The following is a 27,459-nucleotide window of genomic DNA, read 5'->3' as shown; positions in this document are numbered from 1 at the left end:
AAAAGATGTTGCAGTTAACATTCTTTTATGTCTGGGTGACCTTTTATAAGCATGTACATGGGATATATTCCTAATAGTAAGCTGGGTGGCTCTTTGGTTATGTGCATGTTTAAAGTCGGTAAGTAGTATTGCCAACTTGTCTTCCCAGAAGGATTATATCAGTGTATGTTCCACAAAATAGTATGTGAAGTGTTTGTTCACCAAAATCTCACCAGCACTGAATGTCATCAGGCTTTGATTGTGCCAGTCCAGTAGGTTAAAAGCTGTTATTTCATTGTTTTAAATGTCATTTCTTTGATGTTATTTCCCAGTAGCAGCAAATCAAACTTGAAATGGCCCTAATTCTTTTCTTCCTTGCTAATTTTATAAAGTAACATGTAAATAAGTTAAAACAACATAAACTTTTCTTTTTCATTTTTAATCAGATGGGATCATCAGTATGTAATCCAACTCACCTCTATGTTCAAGTAAGTATCATCATTCCCTTCTTTTTTAATCCTGCTGTGAGAACTTACCTGCTAGAAATTGAAATGTAGTAAGCTCAAATACCACTGTTCCTGAGTAAGAGTATTGATACCTCTGTTTTCTGTTACAAGATTTCCCCCCACCCTTTTTTGCTTTAATTTCTTATTTAAAGTATATGATGTTTTATTTCCAAGATAACTTTGCTGAGGAAAGATTATTGGTTTCCTTTAAGGTTCTCCATTAGAGAAAAATCAAAAGACGCAATTAACAACATTCTGATATCTCCCAAATTGGTCTCTAACCTTTAGAATCTTTGATCCACAGGGCTGTCCCTCTGACTACAGAAGAGGTGGAATTTGTGGTGGAAAAAGTGTTGAAGGTGTTCTCCAAATTGAATCTTCAAGAAATACCACCCTTGGTCTATCAACTTCTGGTTCTCTCCTCAAAGGTATAAATAAAATATTTTTTTAAACTCTGGTGTAATGACCAATTATTACCATTCAGTTTATTCATACTCTTTATTTTATGTACTAGGACATAGAAACTTTCATTTCACATATGACAATTTGGTCTACTAAAAATGTCATGGTCCTCAGAGTGAATGTGTGTTATCTCTGGTCTCGTGTGTGTGGTAGGAAGAGGGATGAAGAGCTCTGAAAGGGTGGATTGTAGGCCCCTTAGAGTCTGATATTAAGATGTATTTCAAACTCTGTTTCAAAAAGTGTTTTTATGAAAGTGTTCTATAAATTCTTAGTGTGAGTCTAGCTTATAATTTATTTAAATTCATACTTGAAAATTCTTTAAGTTGAAAAGTAGTTTAACTTGCCCTTATTTATTTTGTTTTATTCTTTTTCAGGGAAGCCGGAAGAGGGTCTTGGTAGGAATCATAGCTTTCTTCAACAAGCTAGATCAGCAACACAATGAGGAACAAAGTGGTGATGAGTGAGTCAAAGAGTATAGAAATAAAATCATTTTTCCAAATTCATCATCTCATTATCTAACTCTTCAGTCCCTACCTTCCCCTCAGCTGCTCAGTAATAAAGTTAAAAAATAGTGTAGTCTCCTCAACTCTTATTTTAATCTTTCCTGGAAAACAGCAATAATGACTCTGTAGTTATAGACTTCAAAGGCATTTATTAAGTGTTTACTCTGTGCCAGAAGCTATTGGACCTGGGACAGTGATGAACCAGTCAAAGTTCCTGCTCTCATGGAGAAATTTTAATGAGAAAAGAAAAGAAATGACAAGAAAAGTATTAGAGTGGAAAGGGCTATGCATACGTTTCAAGTGGATGACGTGACAGTGACAGCATGGCTACGTTAGGTTGAGGGGTCAGGGAAACCTCTGAGAATGTGCTGTGTTACCTGAAGCCTGAAGGATAAGAGCCATAATATGTAGCTCAAGGAAAAAAACATTCTCAGTGGAAGAGTTAGTCCAAAGGCAGGACACAGCACGGTATGGCTGGAAAAGAGTTTTTGAAGCAAATATTTGTAGAATGCTTGCTGTGTGCCAAGTACTGTTTTTTAGCACTTTAAACTTCACAGCAACTCCATTTTGTCTCTCTTTTATACATGGAGAAACCAAGGCACAGAGAAATTAAGGGATTTCCTGGGGTTATATAGCCATAAATTGGTGGAGCTGTGATTTGAATGCAAGCAATTTGTCTGCAGCATTTGTGCTTTTAATCCTATCTCAATCTACTAACCTGGAATAACAATTTTAAGTTGTTGTACTTGAGCAGTTGATGAGAAGTTGTTCTTGTATACTGAGTCAGGAAAGACTGACAGAACAAGCAGGTTTAGAGGAGAAGAAGCTCAGTTTTTACCATGGAAGTTTGAGATATGTATTAGTATCTTATATGAAGGTGCTGAGCAGGCAGTCTGGAGTTTCAGGGAGAGGTTGGGACCAGAGATACAGATTGGAAGGGACTGAAGCCTGCAGGCTCTTTAGGGTCCCTGGGGAAGTTGTGAAAAGAGAAAAGGAACCCAAGATTGAACTCTCAGAGGCATTCCACCACTTGAAGGATGAGCCAGCACAAATAATTTGAGGCCAGTGACAGTGCCCCAGGAGCTAAGAGAAGAACATGTTTCCAGAAAGAAAGGGATTAACTGTGTCAGATCTACTGAGGCTTTAATTAGGGTGAGACTTGAGTATTGATTTTGACAATGTAGAGGTCATTTGTAGCCCTTGCAAGGATAATCAAATAGCATTGGAAGGGAGGTTAGGGAGGGCACAGAAGCTTAATTGAGTTGGATTTAACTGGGGAGAGGTAAACAAGTGGAAATAATGACCATAGACAGTTCATTCAGGAAGTTTCATGAAAAGGAGCAAAGAATAAGTAGATTTTGTACTTTCTGCCTGCCTCCAGTGATCCTGTTAGTTCAGCCTGAGTTTTTCTATTCGTTCATATGAGCAAATGCACTGTTGTCTCTTGGTCAAGCTATAGCTCAAACCTTTCTGTTGAATCTTTTAGGTACTTGGATCTTATTACTGTACCATTGGATGAACTTCGTCACGTGGAAGGCACCATTATTCTACATATTGTGTTTGCCATCAAGTTGGATTTTGAGCTAGGCAGAGAACTCCTGAGACACTTGAAGGTAGTAACCAGACTCTTAAGGTGATCCAGGATCTCTATGAAACAAGGACGTTTGAACTCAAGCCTCTTTTTATGCCGTTTAATGACTGGAAACCAATACATAGAAATACTATAGAAAGACCCTGGGTCTAGAGGGTCTCTTTTTTAACTTTGAAAGTGGAAGATACATGATACCACTACATTTTTAAGCAAGTCCCTTTTTAAAACCAGACCTTAAGTGTTCTAGTGTTTTTCTGTTTGTTTGTTTGTTTAAAGATGAAGACTGTTCTGTAGGAAATTCAAAATTTAGCCTTAGCTCCATTATTATATGAACTTCACTCTTGACTTGTTTCCTTATTTGCAAATTGGGGAAATTGTCTCTTTCTCATAGTAAATCATGGAGTTTTGTGAAGCTAAGTCATTGTTAAATATTTGTGAAGTAGTAAGATAAAAATTAGAAATGTTTTGAACTCTTAAGTATTTTGCTACATTTACCTTATCTCACCTCTCTCAAGTATATTTTTTCTGAACCATTTAAAAGAAGAAATATTGACACTTCAGTGCCTGAATATGTCCACATGTGTCTCATAAGAATAAGGATTAATACCTTTTTATTGAATTTTTTTAAGAATCCTGCCCAGTTTTCTTGTGTCTCATATTGTCAGATTTGTCTTATTGTCTCCCCATGATTAGATTCAAGTTAAACATTTTTGGTGAGAATATGTCTCAAGTGCTGTTGTGTTTTTTCTCTTGTTGGAGTCAGCAAACTTTCTCTGAAGGACCAGATAAACTATTTCAGGCTTTGCGGATGACATGGCCTCTGTCACCACTACACTACTCTTGTAGCAAGAAGGCAGCTGGAGACAACACATGAATGAATGAGTGTGGCTGTGGGCCAGTGAAACTATATGGGCACTGAGTTTTAATTTTATTTAATTTTCATGTGTTATGGAATACTATTACTCCTTTGACTTTTCTCCCCTCAACAATTAAAAATGTGAAAAGCAGTCTTAGCTCATGGGCTGTACAAAAAAAGGTGGTGAGCTAGATTTGTCCCAGAGGCTTTAATTCTATTGCATCACATCAAAAGGCTCATAGTATCAGGCAGTCTTAGCCAAATCATTTTATTAAGACAAGGACCAGCAGTTTTCTTCACTTGCAAAGATATATGTTTCCCTTTGTAATTAGAAATTAATCCATGGGGTCATAATTTGAGACATGTGAAAATCCTTTCCTTAGCAATCTTCCACACAGTGGATTTTGGTTTCCCATCTATTAATGATTCTTGTCCTAAATCAGTAATTATACTGGGAGTTGCAAAATGGTAGAATTAAAATCAGAAGTTTTTATTGGTCATTCCTTCTAGTTGGTTTTCTGTGAAAAGAGCCCCACACCTCCCTCTTTTTTTTTTTTGAATATTGTTATGCAACCATGAACCTTTTAAAATTCCATGTACTCATAAACAGTACCCAGAATGATCCATATTTGGCCATTTGGATCCCTGAGGTTGGCTTATGTGTCCTTCTAACATGGCCATGTTAGTCTTTGAGCACTTCATGGCGTAAGCTATCCAAAACACACCTGTGCTTTCCTTATTGCATCTGATTTCTCCAAGGAGCCTCAGGTCCCTTTTGTAGGAGAAGATATTTAAAGACCAAATGTGAAAAGTAGCCTTTAAAGCTCCTTTATCTTCTCTGTGTCTATATACTCTTTTTTTATTTAGGTTTCTAGTAACTGTTCTTTTCAAAGAACAAGCTTTGTATTTGTTTACTGTTTTATTTTTGTTTTTTGGTTTTCTCTTTTATTCATCTTTGATTTATTTTTTTCTTTTGTTGTCTGCCATTTCTTTTAGGGCTCAAAAACCTATTTTTTAACTTTATTGAGTTACAATTTATGTAATATAGAATACACTCATTTTAAAGTATAATTCAGTGATTTTTCTTAAGTTTACCCAGTTGTGCAACAACCATCATCATAATTCAGTTGTGGAACATTTTCATCACCTTGTAAGATCCTTCATGCCTGTTTCTATAGATTTACCTTTCCCAGACATTTCATATGAATGAAATCACTTAATATATAATCTTTTGTGTATAGCTTCTTTCATTGAGCATAATTTTTCAAGGTTTTTATCCATGTTGTAGCATTTACCAGTATTTCATTCTTGTTTGTTGTTGAATGGTCTTCCACTGTGTGTGTGTGTGTGTGTGTGTGTGTGTGTGTGTGTCCGTTGATTAGATGTCCACCAGTTGATGGACACTGCAGTTGTTTTTACTTTTTGGCTATTAGGACTAATGCTGCTGTGAACATCCAAATGCATGTCTTTGTGTAGAGACATATGTTTTCATTTCTCTTGATAGATACCTACCAGTAGAATTTCTGGGTTTTGTAATACATTCATGTTTATATTTTAAAGAAACTACCAAACTGTCCTCTAAAGTGGCTACAACATTTTACATAGCCACCAGCACTGTATGAGGACTCCTTTTTTTCCCACATCCTGGCCAACATTTGTTACTGTCTGTTTTTTTATACCTATTCTGATAGCTATAAAACAGCTTATTGGCCATTCTAATATCTTTGGTATTGCAGAGTCAGACATGACTTAACAGCTGAACAGCAACATCAACAATCTTTGATGAAATGTCTATTCAAATCTTTTCCCCATCTTTTGATTGCATGGCTTACACAGTTTTAAGATTTCTTTGTATATTATGGGTACAAGTCCTTTATCGTGTATGTGATTAGCAAATATTTTTTTCAGTCTGTGGCTTGTTTCTTAATGGTGTTTCTTTTGAAGCACCAGAGTTTTGATTTTTAATGAGGCCCAGTTTATCAGTTTTTTACTTACATAAATTATATTTTTGGCATTGTATCTGAGAAATCTTTAATCCGAACTCTTGAAGATTTTCTGCTGTGTTTCCTTTTATTTTTTTTTCTTGTTTCCAGTTCTTTATATATAAACAAATTCTATCCTTCCAAATGTAAGCTATACATTACTTCCCCCAAGTTTATTCAATTCACATGTGAAAAAATTATGATTTAAAATACCAAGCTGTGTTTCCTTTTAAAAGTTTTTGTAGGCTTTTTTTTTTTTTGGTCATACTGTGTTATATGGGATCTTAGTTCCCCAACCAGGAATTGAACCTGCACTCCCTGAATTGGAAACACAGAGTTAACTGCTGGACTGCCAGCGAAGTCCCAAAAGTTTTATAGTTTTAGCTCTTAGGTTTAGGTTTCTGATCCACTTAAGGACCTGTTATTAAGTAGAATATGTTGTATTTTTCAAATGTAAGTTATGACTTCTTTTTGGTTTGTCTGTTCTAGGCAACACAGCAAGGAGATTTCAGCAGTATTTGTCCTTTCAGCATCGCCCTCTTGCTCTCTGTAACAAGAATACAAAGATTTGAGGAACAGGTATTTATGAGTGACTTTTGGTTTCCTTCTGTAGTTGATAAGGAGTGTAAGAGCCTGTTTATCCTTTCCTAAATAATTTCACTCCCATCCTGCCAGCAGCAAATTCCCCTGTAAGAATGTAGGCCCACACTCTTCTCTGGGAGCTGCTTGAAGACTTCTTCAGATACTTGATTTATACTTCTGTTTCAAACTATGTGGCAAGCCAGAGGCTGAGATGGGAATAGCAGTGGGAACATCACACAGTCCAGGTAGCAAGAATGGCAAGTTTAGCTGGGTATTCATAGCAGTCGTATTATGTTGTAGCTTTCTAAGAAATATTCCTTGACCAAGTTGAAATTAATGAGAATAGGTTTCAACTTGGTCAAGGAATATTTCTTAGAAATATTATTTGCAAGAATGAAAATATAAAATCCTTTACCCTTTTTTCTCATACGTGTTTCCCTGGGTGTGGGTAATATTGATTTTTAGCCATTTTTCTCTCAAGTCAGGCATGTCTTCAGCTCCTTTTAAGTTCTCACTGAAAGTTATAATTTTTGCGTCATGCTCATCTAGTGAAACAGTTATAGGGATATGAGTGTGTGGCAGCAAGTAGGAACAGTTACAGGGTTAAGATTCTCTAGTATGGGCTATACATTTTTGCTTCATTTTCCTATTTCTTTCATTATGTTAGGTGTTTGACTTTTTAAAGTCTTCAGTTATAAAAAACTTTAAGGATCTTCAGCTTCTCCAAGGCTCAAAATATATTCAGAGTCTATTTCCTAATGAATGTTGTATTTCAACCATGATCTTGGAAGTGGTAAATAATAGGTAAGTTTATGAACCATAAGGTTTAAGCTATTTAGTGCTAGAAAATGCAGTGCGGTACCATACTTATGGCCCATCAGAGAAAACTGTTGACTATAGTTGTTGACTTCACATATCAAGGTTTAAATCCCTTAAAATTGATCAAGCAGACTTCCCCTGTATCAACAGATTCTAAAATCCCAAGGCTTGATTTCTTGGCCACCTTGTTAGCAAGAATATGAAACTGAAGTCGGCTCCTTTAGTACTATTACTGCTCTGTTGGTCTAAGTCTTCATTGGCTTTTTAGGTAAATAAAAAACAGATTTTTTTACTGTAACTGTTGGAGTTTGGGAATGATGGATGGAATTGAATTAGTAGTTTTAGACAACTGACGAGCAGTTTTAGGCAAATCTATCTTTAACCAAATACAGAAGTAAAAATAGAAAAAATAGAAAAAAAACTGGTTACCATCCTGGTTGTTATTTTCATGGTTAATGTTGTATTTCATTGTATACATGTATACATCAGCCGTTATAATATTCTTTACTGAGTCATGCTTTTTTTGTGGTTTTGGTTTGCTGTATTTAGCTCTGTTGACAATTTCTGTGCTTACCTGCAGATAATCTGAAGGTGCAAAACATTAATGTACTAGGAAAAAAATCACTATGAACCAATACAACTTCTAGGTTGTACTTACTCCCATCTGTACCAATCACATATGAACTCTTTCACATTACAGATAAGACATTTTGTAGCAAAATGGATTGTAACTGCCTCTTCTCTCCAAAATGAGAACTTTAGGGCACAATTTCTCCACTTCCTTCTTGTTCAGCATTATTACTAACAAGCAATACTTACTTAGACTTCATTATTTTACTGGTTTCTTTGTTTGCATTTATCTTTTGAATCTCATACTTTGGCCCATCTGATTTCTGCTTGGTGTTTAATGTACCCTTCCACTATAAGGATTCATGTATTTCCTCTTGAAATGTTTTTCTTCATTTTTTTTGAGTACTCTCTCCTTTTTCTCTTGGAATATCTTGCTCTGTATACTATGTCTCAATTTTTCTTTCATACTTTATGTATTTTTGTCTTTTTGTGTCAAGTTCTACAAAAATTCCTGGGACTTTGCTCATGGTCCAGTGGCTAAAACTCCATGCTCCCAATGCAGGAGCCCTGGGTTTGATTCCTAATCAGAGAACTAGATCCTGCATGCCACAACTAACACCTGGCACAGCCAAAATAAAATAAAAATTCCTGAGCTCATTCTTTAGTTACTTCTTCAGTTCTGTGCATTTTATTCTTAGGCCATCTGCTGAGGTTTTCACTCTATCCATCATGTTTTTTATTTCCAAAATTTCCACTTGGTTGTTTTTTCATAACAGTTTATTTTTTGTTTCTTGCAATAGTCTTTCTTCTCTGAGAATATTCATTAGACTTTTAAAATCTTCTATTTGTTCCATTAATCTTTTCCCATAGGATTGGTTCTCTTTGTTGAGTTTGGTGCTTCTCTTTCCTGGTCGTATTATTTTCTTGTATTTGGTGATTACTTATTTCCTTATTATCATATTTGACGTTCCCCATTAGTTTGTCTGAGAGTGCTGTATTTATTTAACACACTCTACCTCAGGGATACGAGGGTAGCAGTAGGATGTACCAGGGGCTGATCTTCTAGGTATGGTGTCTCCCTCATCCTTCAGCATGTTGTCATCCTCTCAGAGTGCTGCTCTGCCTCTCAGGCCCCAGATGCAGTGAGGTCTTGGAGAAAAAGGTGGAGAAGGTTGATGTGTACTGAACTTCATCCAGGGGTATCCTAGCCAGTCACCACAAAAGTTGCCCCAGGGTTCCTTCCAGTTCCCAGCATACCTACCCTTGGCATCCGCTTTTGGAGGCACCCTTTCAGTCTGCATAATGCTGTCTATGATTTCTTTTTTCCTTCTATTACTTTCATTTTTTAAGGATTCTTCATAATTTCTAGACAGTCAAAGCACCTCTTATTTTTCCACGTTATCATGGATTGTATGCATGCACCACATATAGACATTCACACACAGTTATATCTATCTTTTCTGTCATTTGTAAGTATTCAGGTTGGGAAAAATGGAGCATGTACTCATTTTATTATCTTGATCCCAGATCCCCAGAGTGTGACTGTTGTTAAAATCTGTCAGAATGTTATGAGAATCTATTCACAACTCTTTCATTCTTTAATGCTGCATTATAATTTGTTGCTGTTTAGCAGGTAGATGTAATGATATAAAGGTTATTATAAACATGATTTCCACTATAGTGGGTAACATTAAGTGGTATAAAATCACCAGGGATTCTCTTGCTTTCCAAAGGTTGGTTGTAGTTTTATTTCATGCTTTTGAAATCCAGTCATTCATCAGACCAATTCCTACTATAAATATGAATATGAAATAAATATGAATATAAATGTTCCTATTATAAATATTTACCGAGTACCTTCTATATGCCAGAATTTGTGCTAGGCTCTATGAGCAAAAATATGACTACAGTGTGCTCTCCACCATAGAGAATCTCAATCTAGAGAGGAAGACAAACTTGTAAGCATATGTATATGTGTTGTTATTGGCATGAGGGGAATAGTAGAAGCAGAAATTAAAATGTAGTCATGAAATCTTGAGTGGCAATCTCTAATGATCTGTACACTGAAATATTCCAGTTTCTTCCATATGTTGCTTCATGTTCCATAGTTTCTGGATTTTCATGGTGATCTGTCGGTAGAGATTGCTTGCCTACCAATTCCCCATTACTGTTCCTCCAAAAATTCAGAATTTTGCCAGATTAAGGGTACATGAAAAGGAAAGACTCATGTGGGGTGTTGGTTATACAGGTCAGGTTTGGGAAATGTGTAACATGGCAAAGAGTGTAGAGGTAAGGTGTTTTATTAAGTTTTTCTTCTTAACTAAACTTTGTTTTCCTGCAGTGTTCATAGTTGGGATCATGTTACTCAGGGCTTGGTAGAATTTGGCTTCATTTTAATGGATTCCTATGGGCCAAAGAAGATTCTTGATGGAAAAACTGCTGAAACCAGCTCAGGTCTTTCTAGAATGCCAAACCAGCATGCTTGTAAGCTGGGAGCTAATATCCTATTGGAAACTTTCAAGGTGAGACTCGAGTTCAGCAACCATTCCCTCATTTTGTTGTATTATACTACAAATAGGACATTCACCTGGGAGTTTGGGGGACTGGGCAATTTGAGTATGTAGCAGTTTCTGAGAACAGAAACTGGGATAATAGTTGAAACATTAATAGATGCAGTTTGATGAATACTTTCTCAGTCTTTATCTGAGTTTTTCATCTATTCTAATTTCTGTTCTTTCTGACCATTTCTTAGAAGTTTGAATATAGGTTAGCTTCCTTATGATTTCCTCTTCTTCCTCCAGCAGTAAATCATTTCTGAATTTTTTTTTATACCCTTATACAAAAAATAATCTTTTAGGTCGCTGTAGAACATCAAATTTGAAGAATCATGCCTATTGGTTTATTGTTTTTGAAGAACCCCAAATGGGAAATTCATATTCTTTTAATTCATTACCATATTACGATTGTTATCTCAATCTAAATAAGATCATATCTGAGGCTAAACAAATTTGCTTTGCTAGTGATTTCTCTAAGTCATCTTGACATCCATTCTTCAGTGTATCTACATACCAAAAGTATCTGCTAACAGTGTTATTTGGAGGTCAATTTAAATGTAAATCTGATGTTCTGATCCAGAAGTAAAGTGAATACCATATAATAGTCCTTGAGGGTTGTATGTTAGATACACATGACTCTTTAACAGTAATCTGATTTTAAAACATTCTTAGAATAAGAGACTTAATATTTTTTGTTTTAAAATTAGTCTTTTTTTTAAATCAAGGTTCTACTTGGTTCACACAGTTGTTGGCCTTGTCACGGTATCTGTAGAACATAGAATTTACTAATAATCAAATTATTAATCCAGAGTCTGAAAGAAATCAGTCTCTACCGAAAGTAATCAAGTTCAGGTATGAAATTTAGCTAAAGTTCAAGTAAAAATTCAAAACAGGTCCTTTTTAAGGCAACTACTCTGCTTCTAGAAACTGAGGACAGGGTTATTGAAGATTTTCTAGATTTTCAGGGTTTTTTTATGGGCTTTTAAATTTTAATATGAAAGTTGTGCATACTGTCAGAAATATGGACGTTGACCTAATAGTAGATACCTAGGTAGAATTATTCCTGTTTGCTGCTGGACCTTACATGTAGCAGTACTTTCATATGATCTCTCTATAAGGCTAATAAAAGTTTGCCTGGTTAATGAATCATTTGAGTACAGGATGATAATTCAATGATTCTTTCCAGATGATTCGCATAATGTTTGTCTTTGAAATAAGCAGTCCAGTTTTACCCATATTCAAACTTTTCTTTATTCTGCCTAATAGGTATTAATACAATTGTAAGCTGAAGTTCACCAAGGAATATTTTATTGATTCTTCTGCTCCTTTTAGATCCATGAGATGATCAGACAAGAAATTCTGGAGCAGGTCCTCAACAGGGTTGTTACCAGAGCATCCTCCCCCATCAATCATTTCTTAGGTATTGAACTTTGAAAGGGTGGAAAAAGTTGTCAGGAATATTTTTATTTAAATGTCATAATGCTTTGGATCCTGGGAAAAAACCTGAATGATATAGTAGATTAATGCAAGATCTTTGATTATGATGCCAGTAAAAATAAATTCTTTTATATTGTCTATGGTTGTCAAGAAGGAAAGGAGCATATGAGTGAAACTTCTACTTTGCATCAGCTTTCTCTCTTTTTTGTTTTAATAATTGTCAAGTGAGTCCTGTCCTTCTGCTGTCTACTTATTGACCTCCCACTCTCTTAACCCTTGACATTCTGACTTCATTGGTCAGAGTGACCAGTGGTCATTTGGTGACCTCTTTGGTCTCTTTGGTGACCTCTGAATTTTTTGTTTTTTTCGTACATATTTCCTAATGCCTAAATCCACTCATCTTAATCATCAACTTCCTTAATTTCCTTTTCATTCTACACTATTTATAACTCTCCTGAAGTTCTCTGATAACTGTAATAGTTTGCATCTTTTATCCTGCCTTTGATCAGTTTTTCTTTCTTCTTAGAGATTGGTTTTCTTTCTTCTATCCTTAAATGTCAAGGTTCTCCAAAGTTCTATACTTGACATTTCATTCTACTTTTTCTTTCTTTACATTCAGCTTTACTGAAATACAATGAGGTACAGTAATGTACACATATTTACAGTATAACAGTTTGACTTTTGGTGTGTGTGTACACCCGTGAAATGGAGACCATTACCACAGTCAAGATGAACATATCTGTGTGGGCGCTAAGTTTTCAGTCATGTCCAACCCTTTGCAACCTCCTGGACTATAGCCTGCCAGAGTCCTCTGTCCATGGGATTTCCCTGGCAAGAATACTGGAGTGGTTTGCCATGCCCTCCTCTAGGGGATCTTCCCAACCTGGGTATTGAACCCTTATCTCCTGCATTGCAAGCAGATTCTTCACCTGCTGAGCCACTGGGGAAGACCATGAACCTATCTATCACCCAGAAATGTTTCCTGGTGCCTTTTTCTGATGTATTCTTGCATCTCTCTTTTCCTTCCCTGACCTATCTAGTCTGGTCTGCTTTCTGTCACTATAAATTTTAAATATTTTGTGTAAATGGAATCCTACAATATGTACCTTTTTTTTTCTTTTTCCTTTTGGTTTAGTTTTTTCAGCATAATTTTGAAATTTTTCCAAATCCTTTGTCAGATACAGGTTTTGCAAATATTTTCTCCTGGTCTGTGGTTTGACTTTTAATTTTTGTAACAATGTCATTTGAAGAGCAAATATTTTTGTCAGTTCATCAATTTCTTTGTATAGTTGCTGCTTTTTGTGTCATGTATTTAAAAAATTTTTTTGCCAAATCCAAGGTCCCTAAGGTTTCTCCTATATTTTCTACTAGAAGTTTTATATTTTCATCTGTTGTACTTAAATATATGATCCAGTTTTGTTAAATTCTGTGTATGGTATAATATAACAGTTTGTTTTTTTGCTTATAGCTATCCAATTGTTCCAGCACAGTTTTTTGAAAAGATTATCTTTCCTTCATTGAATTACTATGGCTTCTTTATTGAAATCAACTAACTATATAATGTGTGGATCTATTTTAGGAATCTTCTATTCCAGTGAGCTATGTTATGTCTTGATTGCTATAGCTTCATATTGAGTCTTAGAATCAATAGTGTAAGTCCTTTAACTTTGTTCTTTTTCAAAATAATTTTGGCTATTCTAGGTCCTTTATATTTCCAAGTAAATTTACTAATCAGTTTGTCAAGTTTTATAAAAAGTCTGCTCAAGTTTTGATGGAGATTGCCTCAAATCTATGGATTAATGTGGAAGAGAATTGGCATCTTAACCATATTGAGTCGTCTAACTCATGAATACAGTATATCTCTCCATTTATTTAGGTCTTCAATTTCTTTCAACACTGTTCTATATTTTTAGTGTGTGTATCTTGTATCTTTTGTCAGTTGATCCCTATTTCATTTTTTTGACACTGTTGTAAATAGTATTTAAAAATTTTTCAATTTGTAGATTGCTAACTGTTGTCATGTAGAAATAGTTGCTTTTTTAATGCTGACCTTATCCCCTGCAGCCATGCTAAACCCATTTATTAGTTCTAGTAGCTTTTCAGCAATTCTTCAAGATTTTCTACATAGAAATCACGTCATCTGCAAACTCAGGCATTCTTGATATCAGTGATTTGTCTTTTTTTCTTTATCAATCTGGCTTAGAAACTTGTCAGCTTACAGCCTTTCAAAGAATGGGATTTTAGTTTGAATTTTCTCTATTGGTTTTTTATTTTCAATTTCACCAAATTTTGCTTTTTATTATTTCCTTCCTCTTGCTTGCATTGGGTTCATTTTGCTTTTTTAAAGTGGGTGAAAAAAATCAATAGAAGAATATTTCTGATACATGAAAATTTTAGATTTCAGAGTCCATAAAATATAGTATTATTGGAATACTGTGTTTACCAGCAAGAGGTTTCGGAGAAGGCAATGGCACCCCACTCCAGTACTCTTGCCTGGAAAAGCCCATGGATGGAGGAGCCTGGTAGGCTGCAGTCCATGGGGTCGCGAAGAGTCGGACACGACTGAGCGACTTCACTTTTACTTTTCACTTTGCTGCATTGGAGAAGGAAATGGCACCCCACTCCAGTGTTCTTGCCTGGAGAATCCCAGGGACGGGGGAGCCTGGTGGGCTGCCGTCTATGGGGTTGCACAGAGTTGGATACGACTGAAGTGACTTAGCAGCAGCAGCAAGAGGTTTATCAATTTTATTGATTTTTTTCTAAGACCCTGCTTTTCATTTCATTGAGTTTCTCTGTTGTTTTTCTGTTTTTAGTTTTTATTGATTTGTGTGCTTTTTTGGGTCCTTTCCACTTCTTACCTTGGGTTTAGTCTGTGCTACCTTTGGTTAAATGCATGTGTCATTAATTTGAGGTCTTTCTCTTTTTTTTCAATACAGGCGTTACACTGTAAATTTCCATCTAAACATTGCTTTAGCTGCATCCTATAAATTTTGTTTTTTATTTTCATTCCGTTCCACATACTTTTTCATTTCTCTTGTGATTTGTTCTTTAATGCATGGGTTATTTAGAAGTGTGTTATTTAGGTTTGGTCTACTAATTCTATCATTGTGTTGTTTCTGATATGTTTTTGTTGATTTATGTCGTCTTCATCATGAGTTGTGTTTTCCTGCTTTTTGCATCATTAATAAGTTTTGATCAGATGGCAGACTTTATGAGTTTCACATTGTTGATTTGCTGGATTTTTTTTTCCTTCAAATATTCTTGAGCTTTAAGTTCCCTGGTGACTCAGATGGTAAAGCGTCTGCCCGCAATGTGGGAGACCTGGGTTTGATCCCTGAGTTGGAAAGATCCCCTGGAAAAGGAAATGGCAAACCACTCCAGTACTCTTGCCTAGAAAATTCCATAGATAGAGGAGCCTGGTGGGCTATAGTCCATGGGGTCACAAAGAGTCAGACACAACTGAGCGACTTCACTTTCACTTGTTTCTTGGAAAGTATTTAATCCTTTTGATGATTATTTCTGTGTTGTGTAATGAAAGACCATTCAGCTTTTAATCTAGGGCTAACTTGATGCTGCAATTAAGGCAATGTTCCTTGTATATTATGAGGTGTGTACAGTGTGGGTGTTGTGAATGTGAACTATTTCCTGCCCTTTATGACCTCAGAGAATGGATTTGCCTACTCCTTGCCAGTAACTTTTAGCTTCACTCAGGTTGTTTTTTCACATACATATGCTGAGGAGCACTCAGCTCACATGCAAGGAGAGCCCCCTGCACATCTCCAGGGTGCTTTCACTGCAGCCCTTTCCTTTCTAGTGCTAGCTGCCTTGGCTTTCCTGAATTCTCAACTCTGTCTCTAACTCAGGAAGACCACTGGCTTCTGAGTTTTTCTCTGTGTTCCTGTCTAGAAGCTCTCCAGGCAGTAACATGGGACAATTATAAGCCTCTCCTCATGTATTTCCCTCTCTCAGGGATCATTTTGTGTACTGCTTATTATCTAGTGTTTGAAAATTGTTGTTTTATGTAATTTGGCTTGTTTTGTTGTAGGTGTTTAAAGTGAAGATAACTGGTTAGTGTTACTCCATCGTGGTGGAAAGTGTCTCTTCCTCTTTTTATACATTCTCTTACTTGTAGATATCATCACCTCTGTTCTCACGATTTCAGTTTTGTTTTGGTTTTTTTTTGTGGGGGGGAGCTTTTGTGGGCATGGCTCCCAAATCTTTATGTCAGGACTATTTGCTTAGTTCAGTGCCTGAGTGCCTTCATTCCTGCTAGCTGTTTCCATTTAGCTTTTTTTTTTTTTCTTTTATTTCAAATGTAATACTGTTTCCTTCGAACAACCTCTTTCTTTGTCCCTATTTCTGTTAGCTGAAACATGGATGTCTGAGTCCCAGAGGCTAGAATTTCTTTTAGTCTTCTGGAATACATTTGGTACCTAAGTTCTCTCATTCTTTCCCTCATGGTTTTTATCTTCTTTTTTATACCCTCCCTGCCACACACAGACATCAATTTGTCTAATTCCCAACTTTATATAACCTTCCATTTAGGCTACTGCAGCAGCTTCCTAACTGGCTTCCCTGCTTTCTTTTCTCTCTGCAGCAATTCACCCTGCAAATTGCTACCAGAACAGTATTCCCAAAACATCTGTCTGTCACCCAGAAATCACCAGTACCTTGTTTCATAAATTACCAGGTCTTTATCCTCTTACTTCAAGTTCTTGATGGAGCACCCTGGCTGTCCGGTGGTTAGGACTTGGTGCTTTCACTGATGTGAGCCTGGGTTCATCCCTGGTTTCGAAACTTAAGATCCTAGATGCCACATGGCATGGCCAAAAAAAAACAAAAAAGTCCCTGACAATTTGATTGAATCTCACTTTCCAGCATTAACTTCCATTATTTACTTTTCTGAATCCTTCACCCCACCTCCACAGAGTTCCCCACCATCCTTTGAATATGTCTTACACTTACCTTCCTGTACTTTTACTTGGACTTTTCCCTGTTTCTTTGTGCATTCTTTAGAATATAACTTAAATTTCCTTTTCCTCTTTGCTCACCTAAAGCATACCATCCCATAATGATCACTTTCTTTACACTCCTATTTAAATTCTCTACTGTTTCATAGACAGTGAACAGTGTTTGGAATTATTAGATACTTGATATGATTTTGTTACTTCTTTCATTCTTTTAAAATATTTTTTTCTTGGAAGATGGGAGGGAGGTTTCAGAGGGAGGGAATATAAGTATACCTGTGGCTGATTCATGTTGATGTATGGCAGAAACCAGCACAATATTGTAAAGTAATTATCATCCAATTAAAAATAAAATTAAAAAAAATTTTTTTTCTTGATTTTCATCTAAATTATCATTCTTGAAGGAAGAGAGACCGTGTTTTGTGTTTCTGTATATTCCTTGTAGGACCATATAATTATGCTTGTTTATAATAAAAATTCATAAATATTTATTGATTTATTTCAGCTTGGAAATATGAAGACAATGTGTGCTGGTTGTTCAGGCACTATAATGAGTTTCTTCCTTCCTTTTAGACATAAAATTTTTTAAAAGTATCTGGTTACCATTGACCTTACAGTATATAGGATCAGCAGAAATGTATATTACTTGCCTTATTTGAGAAAGGAGCAGAAAACTTTTTTATCATTTCTTTTTCTATATTTATGCTCCTTTTATTTAAAACCTCTTTAGTTATTTGAGGCAACTGATCATAGCTTCCATTTTTCAGACCTACTTTCAGATATCATCAAGTATTCACCATTAGTTCTTCAAAGTTGTTCATCTAAAGTTACAGAAACTTTTGACTATTTGTCCTTTCTACCCGTTCAAACCGTACAAGGACTGCTGAAGGCAGTGCAGGTAAGTCTTTTGACTCCTAAGCAGCTCATGAACAAGGTTGCAGTGGAAGTCTGATGTATTTCTTCATAATTACGTATGTATAAGAAATCCTGTTTCCCTTGATTCTAAGACAGAACCTTCTATTAAAAGAGCAGAAGCACTGAGCTAGGGTTTATTTTCCAAGTTTATCCCCTCTTCATAGTACTATTCTCTCTCCTTTGATTCTGTTTCAAGTCAGTGAAGTAATTGAAAGGCTCTTAGGAAATTATTAATTGAAGACAATAGATATAAAGGTATTCACAACTAGTTTCAATTTAGCATTAGTATTAACTCTTCTTATTACTAAGTGCAATAAACATTGCAGCGTGTTTATAAAATGGAACCAAGCTTTCTTAAGCCAAATGGTGACAGTATTGAATAGAAATGTGCTAAGGCTAATAAACAAATTGCTGTTTTTAACACTGATTCTTCCTCTTTCAGCCCCTTCTCAAAGTCAGCATGTCAATAAGAGACTCCTTGATACTTGTCCTTCGGAAAGCCATGTTTGCCAGGTATGTAGCATCCCCTGAGATCCTAGGAAATGACGCTCTCTAATGTTACCTAAAGTCCTCTCTGCAGTCACCTCTAGTACAGCAGTCATGCAAATTTCTAAAGCACGATCGAGATGACAGTACCATCTCCTAAAGGGATTATGAGATGAGTACTGTGGAAAGAATTTGCTACTTTAAGGATAAAATACCAAATTATTGTCACATTGTCCATATTATAGTACACTCATGGGTATTCAGAGGAGCAACTAGTAAGCAGCCAAATGCTGTTTCTCCATGTTGTAGAGCGGACAGTTTTTGTTAGTCCTTTCCCAGAAGCGTGTGTGATAGGCCAGCATTGTATGTTGTAGTCTCAGTGAGATGAATGGTTTCTCTGGATGGAGGGTTTACAAGGTGCCAAGCACTGCACTCCTCTAAGTAGAAGGGAAGTCTCCTTTAGACTCAGAAAATCAACAATTTCCTTTGTTGTTTAGTACTTATGTTTGACTTATCAACTCATTGTGCAGCCTCTCAGGACTCTTGTTCTCACTGCCCACAAAGGCTTGTCAGCAGGATAGAGAAGAGTAGAGATGGTGTCATGAGGTTAAGTAGATAAAAACTTCAGCTGAATTCCTGTCCTTCCTAATTGATGTGAACAGCTATGCCTTGTTTAGTATGTTTATTTTGCTCTGTTCTTCATTGTTAATACACATTCTTTTTCTGTATAAAACTAACTGGATTTTTCTGACACAAAAGCTTATTCCTGTGAAATCAGTACTGTTTGGTAACTTCTTCTCTGTCTATTCCTGAGCTAGCCAGCTTGATGCCCGAAAATCTGCAGTTGCTGGGTTTTTACTGCTATTGAAGAACTTCAAAGTTTTAGGCAGCTTGTCGTCTTCTCAGTGCAGCCAGTCTATTGGTGTTAGCCAGGTAAGGACTTTTTTTCACACCAGCTTATCATGTGTGTACTGATGCAGTAGTTGATGATGTAAAGATTTTTTTACTCGGGTTCTGGTTGTACAGATGATCCTGAAACTGAGGATCTGATGATGATAATATCAGCCATCACTTACTGATGGCAAATTTGCTGTATGGTAGCCTCTAGCTTCAAGTTGGCTCTTGAACTGTATGTTGATTGAAATGTGGCTAGTTCAAATTGAGTTGTGCTGTATATATAAAACAACACACTGGATTTTGAAGACTTGGTGTGAGATAAAAGTGTAAAATATATCATAATTTTTTATTTTGATTATGTGTTGAGATAATATTTTGGCTGTGTTGGGCTAAGTAAAATGTTAAAATTAATTTCACCAATTTCTTTTTACTCTTTTGATTTGGCTATTAGAAAACTTAATATTATATATACAGCTTGCATTTGTAATTTGTATTGTGTTTCTAATGGACAACACTGTGCTAGACACTGTTCTGAGTGCTTTACATTTATTTTCTCATTTAACCTTCACAGCAGTTCTCTAGGTAAATACTGTTACTGTCCTCAGTTTTAATAGTTTATTTATTTGCACACCTGATAAAACCTGTAATCTAAGAAAACAAAGCTTTTTACAATAATATGATAATCTAGGCTTTGCAGCAGTAAAATTGTCATTTAAATTCAGTACTAATATGATTTGTAAATAAGAGACATCTGTATAGCAGTTTCTTTAGGAATCCTTTATTGCTGTTACAACAGCTCACCACTTTTGTTTATAACTTATGCCATAGATTAAATATTAGGAACACTGGATATCATTTATGAATGGCTAATATCCCTATTTTAAATATAAGAAAACTGAGACAGAGAGAGGTTAATAATTTGCCCTAAGTGATATAGCCAGTAAAGTGTAGAACTAGGATTTGACCTCAGAAGGAAATGGCAACCCACTCCAGTGTTCTTGCCTGGAGAATCCCAGGGATGGGGGAGCTGGTGGGCTGCCGTCTATGGGGTCACACAGAGTCGGACACGACTGAAGTGACTTAGCAGCAGCAGCAGCAGTATTAACTACCTCACTAAGATGCCTGAAATAAGGATTAGGGTTCTTGGTCTATAATTGCTGAAATTATTATGTAAATCAAACAGGCAGTATTATTCTTTGTCATGTCCATATCTAAACAAAACTACCTGCCTCTAAACCTCTCAGGAGTTCATGGAACCCTCAGAAGAGCTCAATTCTCAGCCTTTTAAGTAAAATTAAGTTTATTATGACTACTAAATTCTAGTGGCATGAAATAATCTGTGTGCCTTCCTAAGTAGGTGACTTAGGAATATTGTACCACATTGCCAAGGAAAATCTTAAGGAATGAGTAAGTTAATTTTTTTTAAGTGCTTGAAAATTCTTATTCCAAAATAGAATAAGATACTTATCATGGCTTGATAATGATTATAGTGTCTGCCTCAGCCCTGGGTTTTGCCATATGGGGAAAGCTAAATGTAAGGTTCTTTAACCAAAAATACCAGCTCATTTTACTCCTTAATGGAACTATTAATACTTACTCAGGTAAGATCTTCATGAACTGACCTCTCTTCCTTTCAGGTCCATGTGGATATCCATAGCCGTTACAATTCTGTTGCCAATGAGACCTTTTGCCTTGAGATCATGGATAGTTTGAAGAGATGCTTAGGTCAGCAGGCAGATGTTCGACTCATGCTTTATGAGGTAAATCAATAGGGTGAAAGAGATGTAGTACTCCACTCCCCAACTCCACTGATCCTTTTAATTTTAATAATTTTTCTTACCAGAGTACAGTAGATATGCTCTTATTTAGTGCAGTGAGGACTAGTAGTTATTGATGCTTGGCCAAAAATTCATTGAAGGTGAGGAAGCATAAAGAATAGTTGAAACATGTTAAATGTTTTCATTTGAAATATTTAAATGTACTGTTAATTTACCAGCCTTTTGTTTTAAGGAAAAGTTCTTTTGCTTTTGAGTATGAAAAATACTCCAGATTAGTCTTAGTAGAGAAATCTTCTAAATGTGTTTAGTTTTTTCTGTTTTTAGAATTGTCTTACCCCTCCCCCAATCCATCAGAAATCAGTTTTACAGATTTACTTTTATTAAATATTTCCAAAATATTCAACTTAGTTTTCATAAAAACAACTTCTTGGGGTTTTTTGTTTGTGTTTTTAGTGGGTTTTGGGTTTTTTTGGCCATGCTTGCATGCCTTGTGGGATCTTAGTTCCCTGACCAGGGATTGAACACACACACTCAGGAATGAAAGAGCAGAGTTCTAACCGCTGAACTGCTAGGGAATTCCCCCAGACAGCTTGTCATTTTGCTCTTGGTTTCCAACAGTTTACAGAATGTCTTGAGTAGATTACGTAATGACAGTACAATTAGCAAAAAATGAATGGAACAAATATTACTACTGACTTGTAATTAGGATATAATTCAGCCAGTGGAACAAAAGTCTGCAGTCATGGGAGACTGCAGTACAATTTCTAGCATTTAGTATGCTTTGTGCTTCAGCACACATATTTTATAGGATGGAGAACATTAGGTAATCTAGCAGGTAGATTAAGTGCAAGTCATTTCAGAGCACAGCTATACTTTCATTTGGCATTTTTAAAATAGCATTTATTGAGCTACTGTAGTTGCCAAGCACCACACCTGACATTGGATTTTTCAGGTTTATTGTAAAAAATATAGAAAGTATAGAAAAAATTTTTTTTTATTATTACTAGTCCTACCACTCATATGCATACTTACACAAAATTGGAATCATAGATTTCTCTAGCTTTTTATCTCTTAATATTATGCTGTAAGCATTTCCTATTTTATTAAATGTTCTTTGCCACATAATTTTGAATGCTAAAAAGTGCTCTTTTTGTATACAGTAATTTATTTAACTTTTTTTTATTTTGGGGGCATTTTTGTGGCTTCCAGTTTTTCACTATGAATATTGTTGTACCACATTGACTGTTTGACAGTAATGTACCACTGTGAATGACCACATTGGCGGGTTAAAGATACAACATTTTCAGGTCTATAGCATATGCTGTCAAGCAGTGAATTTTTTTTTTTAATGATTAAGAATACCTTTGTTTTAACATTTGTGATGAAAAATCGCAGATACTCTTTGCAAATGAGGATTAGAGGGGAAATTTCTCAATTTAATAAAAGGGGTCTATGAATCCTACATCTAATTTAAATAGTGAGAGAACTTAATGCGTTTCTCCTCTGGTCAGGAACAGGATATTTGTTCACAAAACTTCTGTTCTACATTGAAGTGAAGGTCTGATCCAATGCAGCAAGGCAAGAAAAAGAAATAAAGGCTTATAGATTTGAAAGTATGAAGTAAAGCTGTCTTGATTCACATAGTGTACATAGACCATACCAAAGAGTCTACAAAAAATGATATAGTAAGGTTGTAGAATACAAGATCAGTAACCATGTAATAGTCACTTATAGTTCTGCTTACTAGCAACAAACAGTTCAAAATTGAAAGTAGTATTTATAGTAGATGAAAAATACTTAAGGAGAGGTTCCACAAAGTATATGCAGGATATGTACACTGAAGACCTCAAAATATCACTGAGAGAAATTAAAGAAGAGTTAAGTAATTGGAAAGATACGCAGTGTTCACAGAATAGAATAATCAATATTGTCAATATTTTTAAGTATCAGAAAGATCTGTAAATTGAGTGAAATCCCAGGCTTTTTTGGTAGAAATTAAGAAGTTGATTCTACAAGTTATATGGCATGTAAGCACCTCTAAGATGAACAGCACAATTGAAAAGTATAAAGTTGGTCAGTAGAGTTTTGACAAAGATCCCAAGGTAATTCAATAGAAAGAGGATAGTCTTTTCAACAAACAATGCTGGAACAATTGTACTGGCGGGGGGGTCCCCAAAGCCACCTCTATTTAAAAATTTCTTTAGGAGTCATAAAACAGAATGTATTTGTTCTCATGGCTAAGATTATAGTTAAGAATACAAAGCAAAAAATAGCACAAGCAAGAGGCTCATAGAGGAAAGTCCTCAGGAAACCAGATTTCCTCTTTAAGAACATAAACTATATTGTTTATACAGTTTAGGCACAGTAAGCTTCTCATTGTTTTGGGAGTTTTATATCAGTATAAGAAACTGTTGATCAGCCAGATTCACAGCCACCAGCCAAAGGGCTAACCTTTCCATGGAAGCGGACCTTACCAAGGATAGCAGTCTCAGACTACTAAGTTAACTCTTCTCCACAGTCATCTGTATTAAAAAGAAGAAATCCTCAACCCTTATTTAGCTCCCAATTTAAAAAATTACTTTGTAATGTCTCGTAGTCCTAAATCTGTTAGGATATTGGTATTCATTTATTCATCAAAGACTTAAGTTAGTACTTTTGATTTGTAAAAAACTCTACGTATTATTAACATAAATACCTTTTGTCATACTTGTTGTAAGTACAGGCCAGATTGCCATTTGCTTTTTTTTTTTTAATGATAATCATTTTAGAGCTAGAAATTTAGATTTTACAGTTTGGTTGTAATCTTCACCTTTGAGATACCTACTGTCTCTTTTGTGTGGAGTCCATATCCTTCCAGTGAATATTTACTAGCATTTTCTTTTATTTTTTTTAATGCTTTTGTTTAACTAAATTCTTCTGCAGTTTTTATATTAATATATAAAGACCCAACTCCTCCGAGATTAGCCATTTCTTTTTTCAGGTATAATATATTGCCTCTTTCATGTGTACTGAGTCTTTCTGTTTGTATGCTATGCCTTTATTTTTCTGTAATTTTTGTGCCAGGAACACAGTTGTCTTTTTATTACCATTATACTTTTATAAAATATCCTAATACTTATTAGGGCTGATCATCCTTTGTTTTTTAAAAAAAAAATGGGGGGGGGTGGTCAATTCTCATTTTCTGTTTCTCACTGGTAGACTGTATAACCTCTGTCTCAGGTTCCAAAAAGAAAAGCGTCCCCAGGATTTTAATCTGAGCAGTTTTAAACTAAGACTGGGAAATTTTGGATGGGAAGAAATGTCATAGTCATTCACATTAGGGTGCTTAGGTCCAGGAGGCACTTTTGAATCACTGGAGAGTAGGGGAGTGCCCTAAAAAGGAAGGCTGCTAATGTATGATAAGAGGAAAAAATGAGGTCTGGGAAAGGGAAAAGTACCCCAAAGCCAGACGAGACCTGATGTCTAACAGTTGTGAGGATTATGGTCAGTTTATAATCCAGTTCTCATTGTCAGAGATCTCACATTAGCGTAGGCCAATAACCTAAACTTTCTGAATTGTTTCTCCCTCTAGCATATACGGCCTCCATCTTTTTTTCAGAGAGCTGAGAATAGGTAAAGAAACACAAAGTTATTTTAAAGTTAAGATTGTGCAAATCACTAGTGACTCTGATAGAGAGCTTATTTGTCCTCTGATTCCTTTTAGGGGTTCTATGATGTCCTTCGAAGGAATTCTCAGCTGGCTAACTCAGTCATGCAAACTCTGCTCTCACAGGTAAATTATATTTTCATGGATATAAGGGAACAGGTACCAAGGCATTAAGTAATTGACATTTTTAATAATTTTCAAAATATAAAATAATTCCTAAGTAGTCCACTGGTACGTTGTAAACATGCCTAGGGTACATGATGCTATTTCATGTTGTTTTATTTTAATCACTGTTTATCTGTCTACCATATTGCCATTGTCTGACAATTAACCTTCTCAGTTAACATCCTAAGTCAGAAGGGCATTTTGTAGAACCATTTATACAAAGGCCATCAGTAGTAGTATCTGTTATGTTTATTTCTGATAAAGAAGAGTGATTTGGAGAAAACAGTAAAATATTGACATTTCTCAAATCTGAGTGACATATTCATGAGTGTCTCTTAGGTTATTTTCTATATTTCTCAGCTTTTTTAAAAAGCTGCAAATTATGAAATATTTCAAAGGACCATCAAGATGAGAAGAATTTAGCTGAAGAGTTTCTAATGTGAATAAGACCTTTTTACTCTCAGCATTTATTATTAAGCATTTATTTGAATTAGTGAATTCACAAAGTGCAACCATCACCAGTCAATTGAGAACGTTTTATCTTCTCATAAAAAACCACACCGTTTAGCTACCCCCCCCTTTAATTTTCCCATCCTTCCTCAAACCTTCTACCCCTAAGCAATCATCAGTCTTATTTTTCTCTCTATAGATTTGCCTATTCTGGACATTTCATATAATAGAGTCAAACAATGTGTGGTCTTTTATGACTGACTTCTTTCACTTAACATGATGTTTTCAGGGGTCATCCATATTGTAGGGTGCATCAGTCTTTATTCCTTTTTATGGCTAAATAATATTTCATTGTATGATATATATATATATTTTTTTTTAATATATGTTGAGAGAGTTCAAGAGACTATTATGTACTAATAGTAATAACAACAGTACTTAATGTTTAGCACTTACAGAGGGGCAAGCAATTTATGAATGGTATATGGTGGATGATCTCATTTAGTCCTCACAAAACCCTGTGAAATAACTGCTTAGTTCCATTTTACAGATGTATGTTTTAAGGCTCCAAGAGGTTAAGTAATTTAATTTGCCCAAGGTCTCACAGTTAATAAGTGATGGAGCTAGAATTTGAACTCAGATCTGGCTCAAGAGCTGAAGCATGTGTTTCTCCTATTTGGAGTTGATTAAGCTATTTGAATCTTTTAAGTTGATGCTTGTCACCAAATTTGAGAAATGTCCATTCATTATTTCATCAGATTATTTTTTCCTATCCCCTCTTTCTCTCCTTTTCTTCTGGGGCTTCAGTGGTATGTATATTGGAATGCCTGATACTGTTCCACAGATCTTGGTTCATTTTTCCTCAATATTTTTACACTGTTTTCTTCAGATTTTATATTTTCTCATAATCTGTCTTCAAGTTTACTTTCTTCTGCCATTTCAGTTCTGTTGTTTTACTCTTGAATGCATGTTAAATTTTATCAGATGTTTTTCTGTATCTATTGAGATGACCATATGATTTTTCTCCTTTAATCTGTTACCGTGATGAATTATATTATTTGATCTTTTAAAAAAACATTGCATTCCTAGAATAAACTCAAATTGATTATATTACCTTTTTTATACACTACTGGGTTTGATTTCCATTTAGGACATACATACATCTGTACAAGAAGGAATGGCCTATAATTTTCATTTTTCATACTGAATTTCTTTGGTTTAGTATGAGCTTAGTAAAATGATTGGGGATGTTCCCTCTTTTTCTGGTTTTTGTAAAATTTGAAATTTCCTTTATTCCATTTCCCCCCTTACTTGTTTCAAAGTTAAACACTTTCTTTAAACTTTCAGCTATATTGTCTAATGATTTGGACAGTCTTAACTCTAAAATAACCCTATATTTGAAGTCATGTGAATTCTAGCCTCAGCTAACTAACTTATGGTTAGAAAGTCCCTGAGAAGACTTTTCCCCCTTCACCTGAAGTCAGAGGTAGGTAGGTAGGTACATATCCCCTCACTATCTTCCTCCATGTGGTGGATTTATTTTTTAGGTTCATCCACTAAGGATATCTGCTTTTGAGAATTCCAGCTTTCTGTGAAGGTCTCTGATACAATCTCAGATACAATCTCTGATACAATCTAGATATAATCTCTGATACAACCCCATGCGGACCCTAGGCTCTGTCTTTAATTTCATGATTTCTTTTACTTTCCTTTTATCTTAGCTATCTATTTAATAAATGTATCTATATAAAAATTTTAATGCAGTGTTTTTTATTCTTTACTGCGAGGGTTTCTCTAAACCCTAGCCCACCATTTTGCTATAAATGGTACTTCTCGTCCCCTCTCGCTCTTCCTCCTTTTTTATGCCGTTGCTTTGTGCTAATTCTGCTAAAGAAGCTCCATTTGGAAGTGGAGAAATGATTGGAAGGTCTTACACTATCAAAAGTTTTTCAGTGGACCTTGGACCTGATCTTATATAAAATTTATATCTTGTTATATTTTATCTTTCAAACTAATGATCAGTCCATCTACATTTGCACATTAACATGGCAAGTTATGACTGAAAGCATAGAGCAGTGCTTCCCAACTCAGGTTAGTATGTGGACCAATAAAATTATATAGACTCCAAAAGTTAAAAAGAGGAAAATGGCAATTAACATTTTTTTTTATGAAAGTATAGTTGATTTGCAGTGTATTTGTTTCTGGTATACAGCAAAGTTATTCAGTTACATATATATTCTTTTTCATTATGAGTTATTACAGTATATTCAATATAATTCCCTGTGCTATACACTGGGATCTTATTTATCTATT

At 35.3% G+C, this 27,459-nt stretch overlaps 1 protein-coding gene across 9 annotated transcripts in view; it reads left to right on the top strand.

Annotated features, from left to right (window-relative positions):
- FANCI (FA complementation group I) overlaps window positions 1-27,459 on the top strand; it is a 64,745-nt gene that overhangs the window by 16,864 nt on the left and 20,422 nt on the right. For all 9 annotated transcript variants that reach the window (XM_086364607.1, XM_086364606.1, XM_086364605.1 and 6 more), the window contains 13 exons: window positions 426-467; window positions 790-913; window positions 1,322-1,407; window positions 2,937-3,063; window positions 6,369-6,458; window positions 7,129-7,265; window positions 10,192-10,372; window positions 11,738-11,825; window positions 17,577-17,707; window positions 18,167-18,237; window positions 19,029-19,143; window positions 20,745-20,867; window positions 24,589-24,657. In XM_086364607.1, coding sequence (XP_086220733.1) covers window positions 426-467; window positions 790-913; window positions 1,322-1,407; window positions 2,937-3,063; window positions 6,369-6,458; window positions 7,129-7,265; window positions 10,192-10,372; window positions 11,738-11,825; window positions 17,577-17,707; window positions 18,167-18,237; window positions 19,029-19,143; window positions 20,745-20,867; window positions 24,589-24,657 — 1,384 coding nt within the window. The remainder of the gene's footprint in view (window positions 1-425; window positions 468-789; window positions 914-1,321; window positions 1,408-2,936; window positions 3,064-6,368; window positions 6,459-7,128; window positions 7,266-10,191; window positions 10,373-11,737; window positions 11,826-17,576; window positions 17,708-18,166; window positions 18,238-19,028; window positions 19,144-20,744; window positions 20,868-24,588; window positions 24,658-27,459) is intronic.

Source organism: Bos grunniens, chromosome 21, assembly GCF_055505025.1.
Source record: "Bos grunniens cultivar Pamir isolate PY7600 chromosome 21, Bosgru_T2T1.0, whole genome shotgun sequence".
Taxonomy (NCBI): domain Eukaryota; kingdom Metazoa; phylum Chordata; class Mammalia; order Artiodactyla; family Bovidae; genus Bos; species Bos grunniens.
The sequence above is the reverse complement of the archived record's forward strand: the minus strand, read 5'-3'. Positions and strand labels throughout refer to the sequence as shown.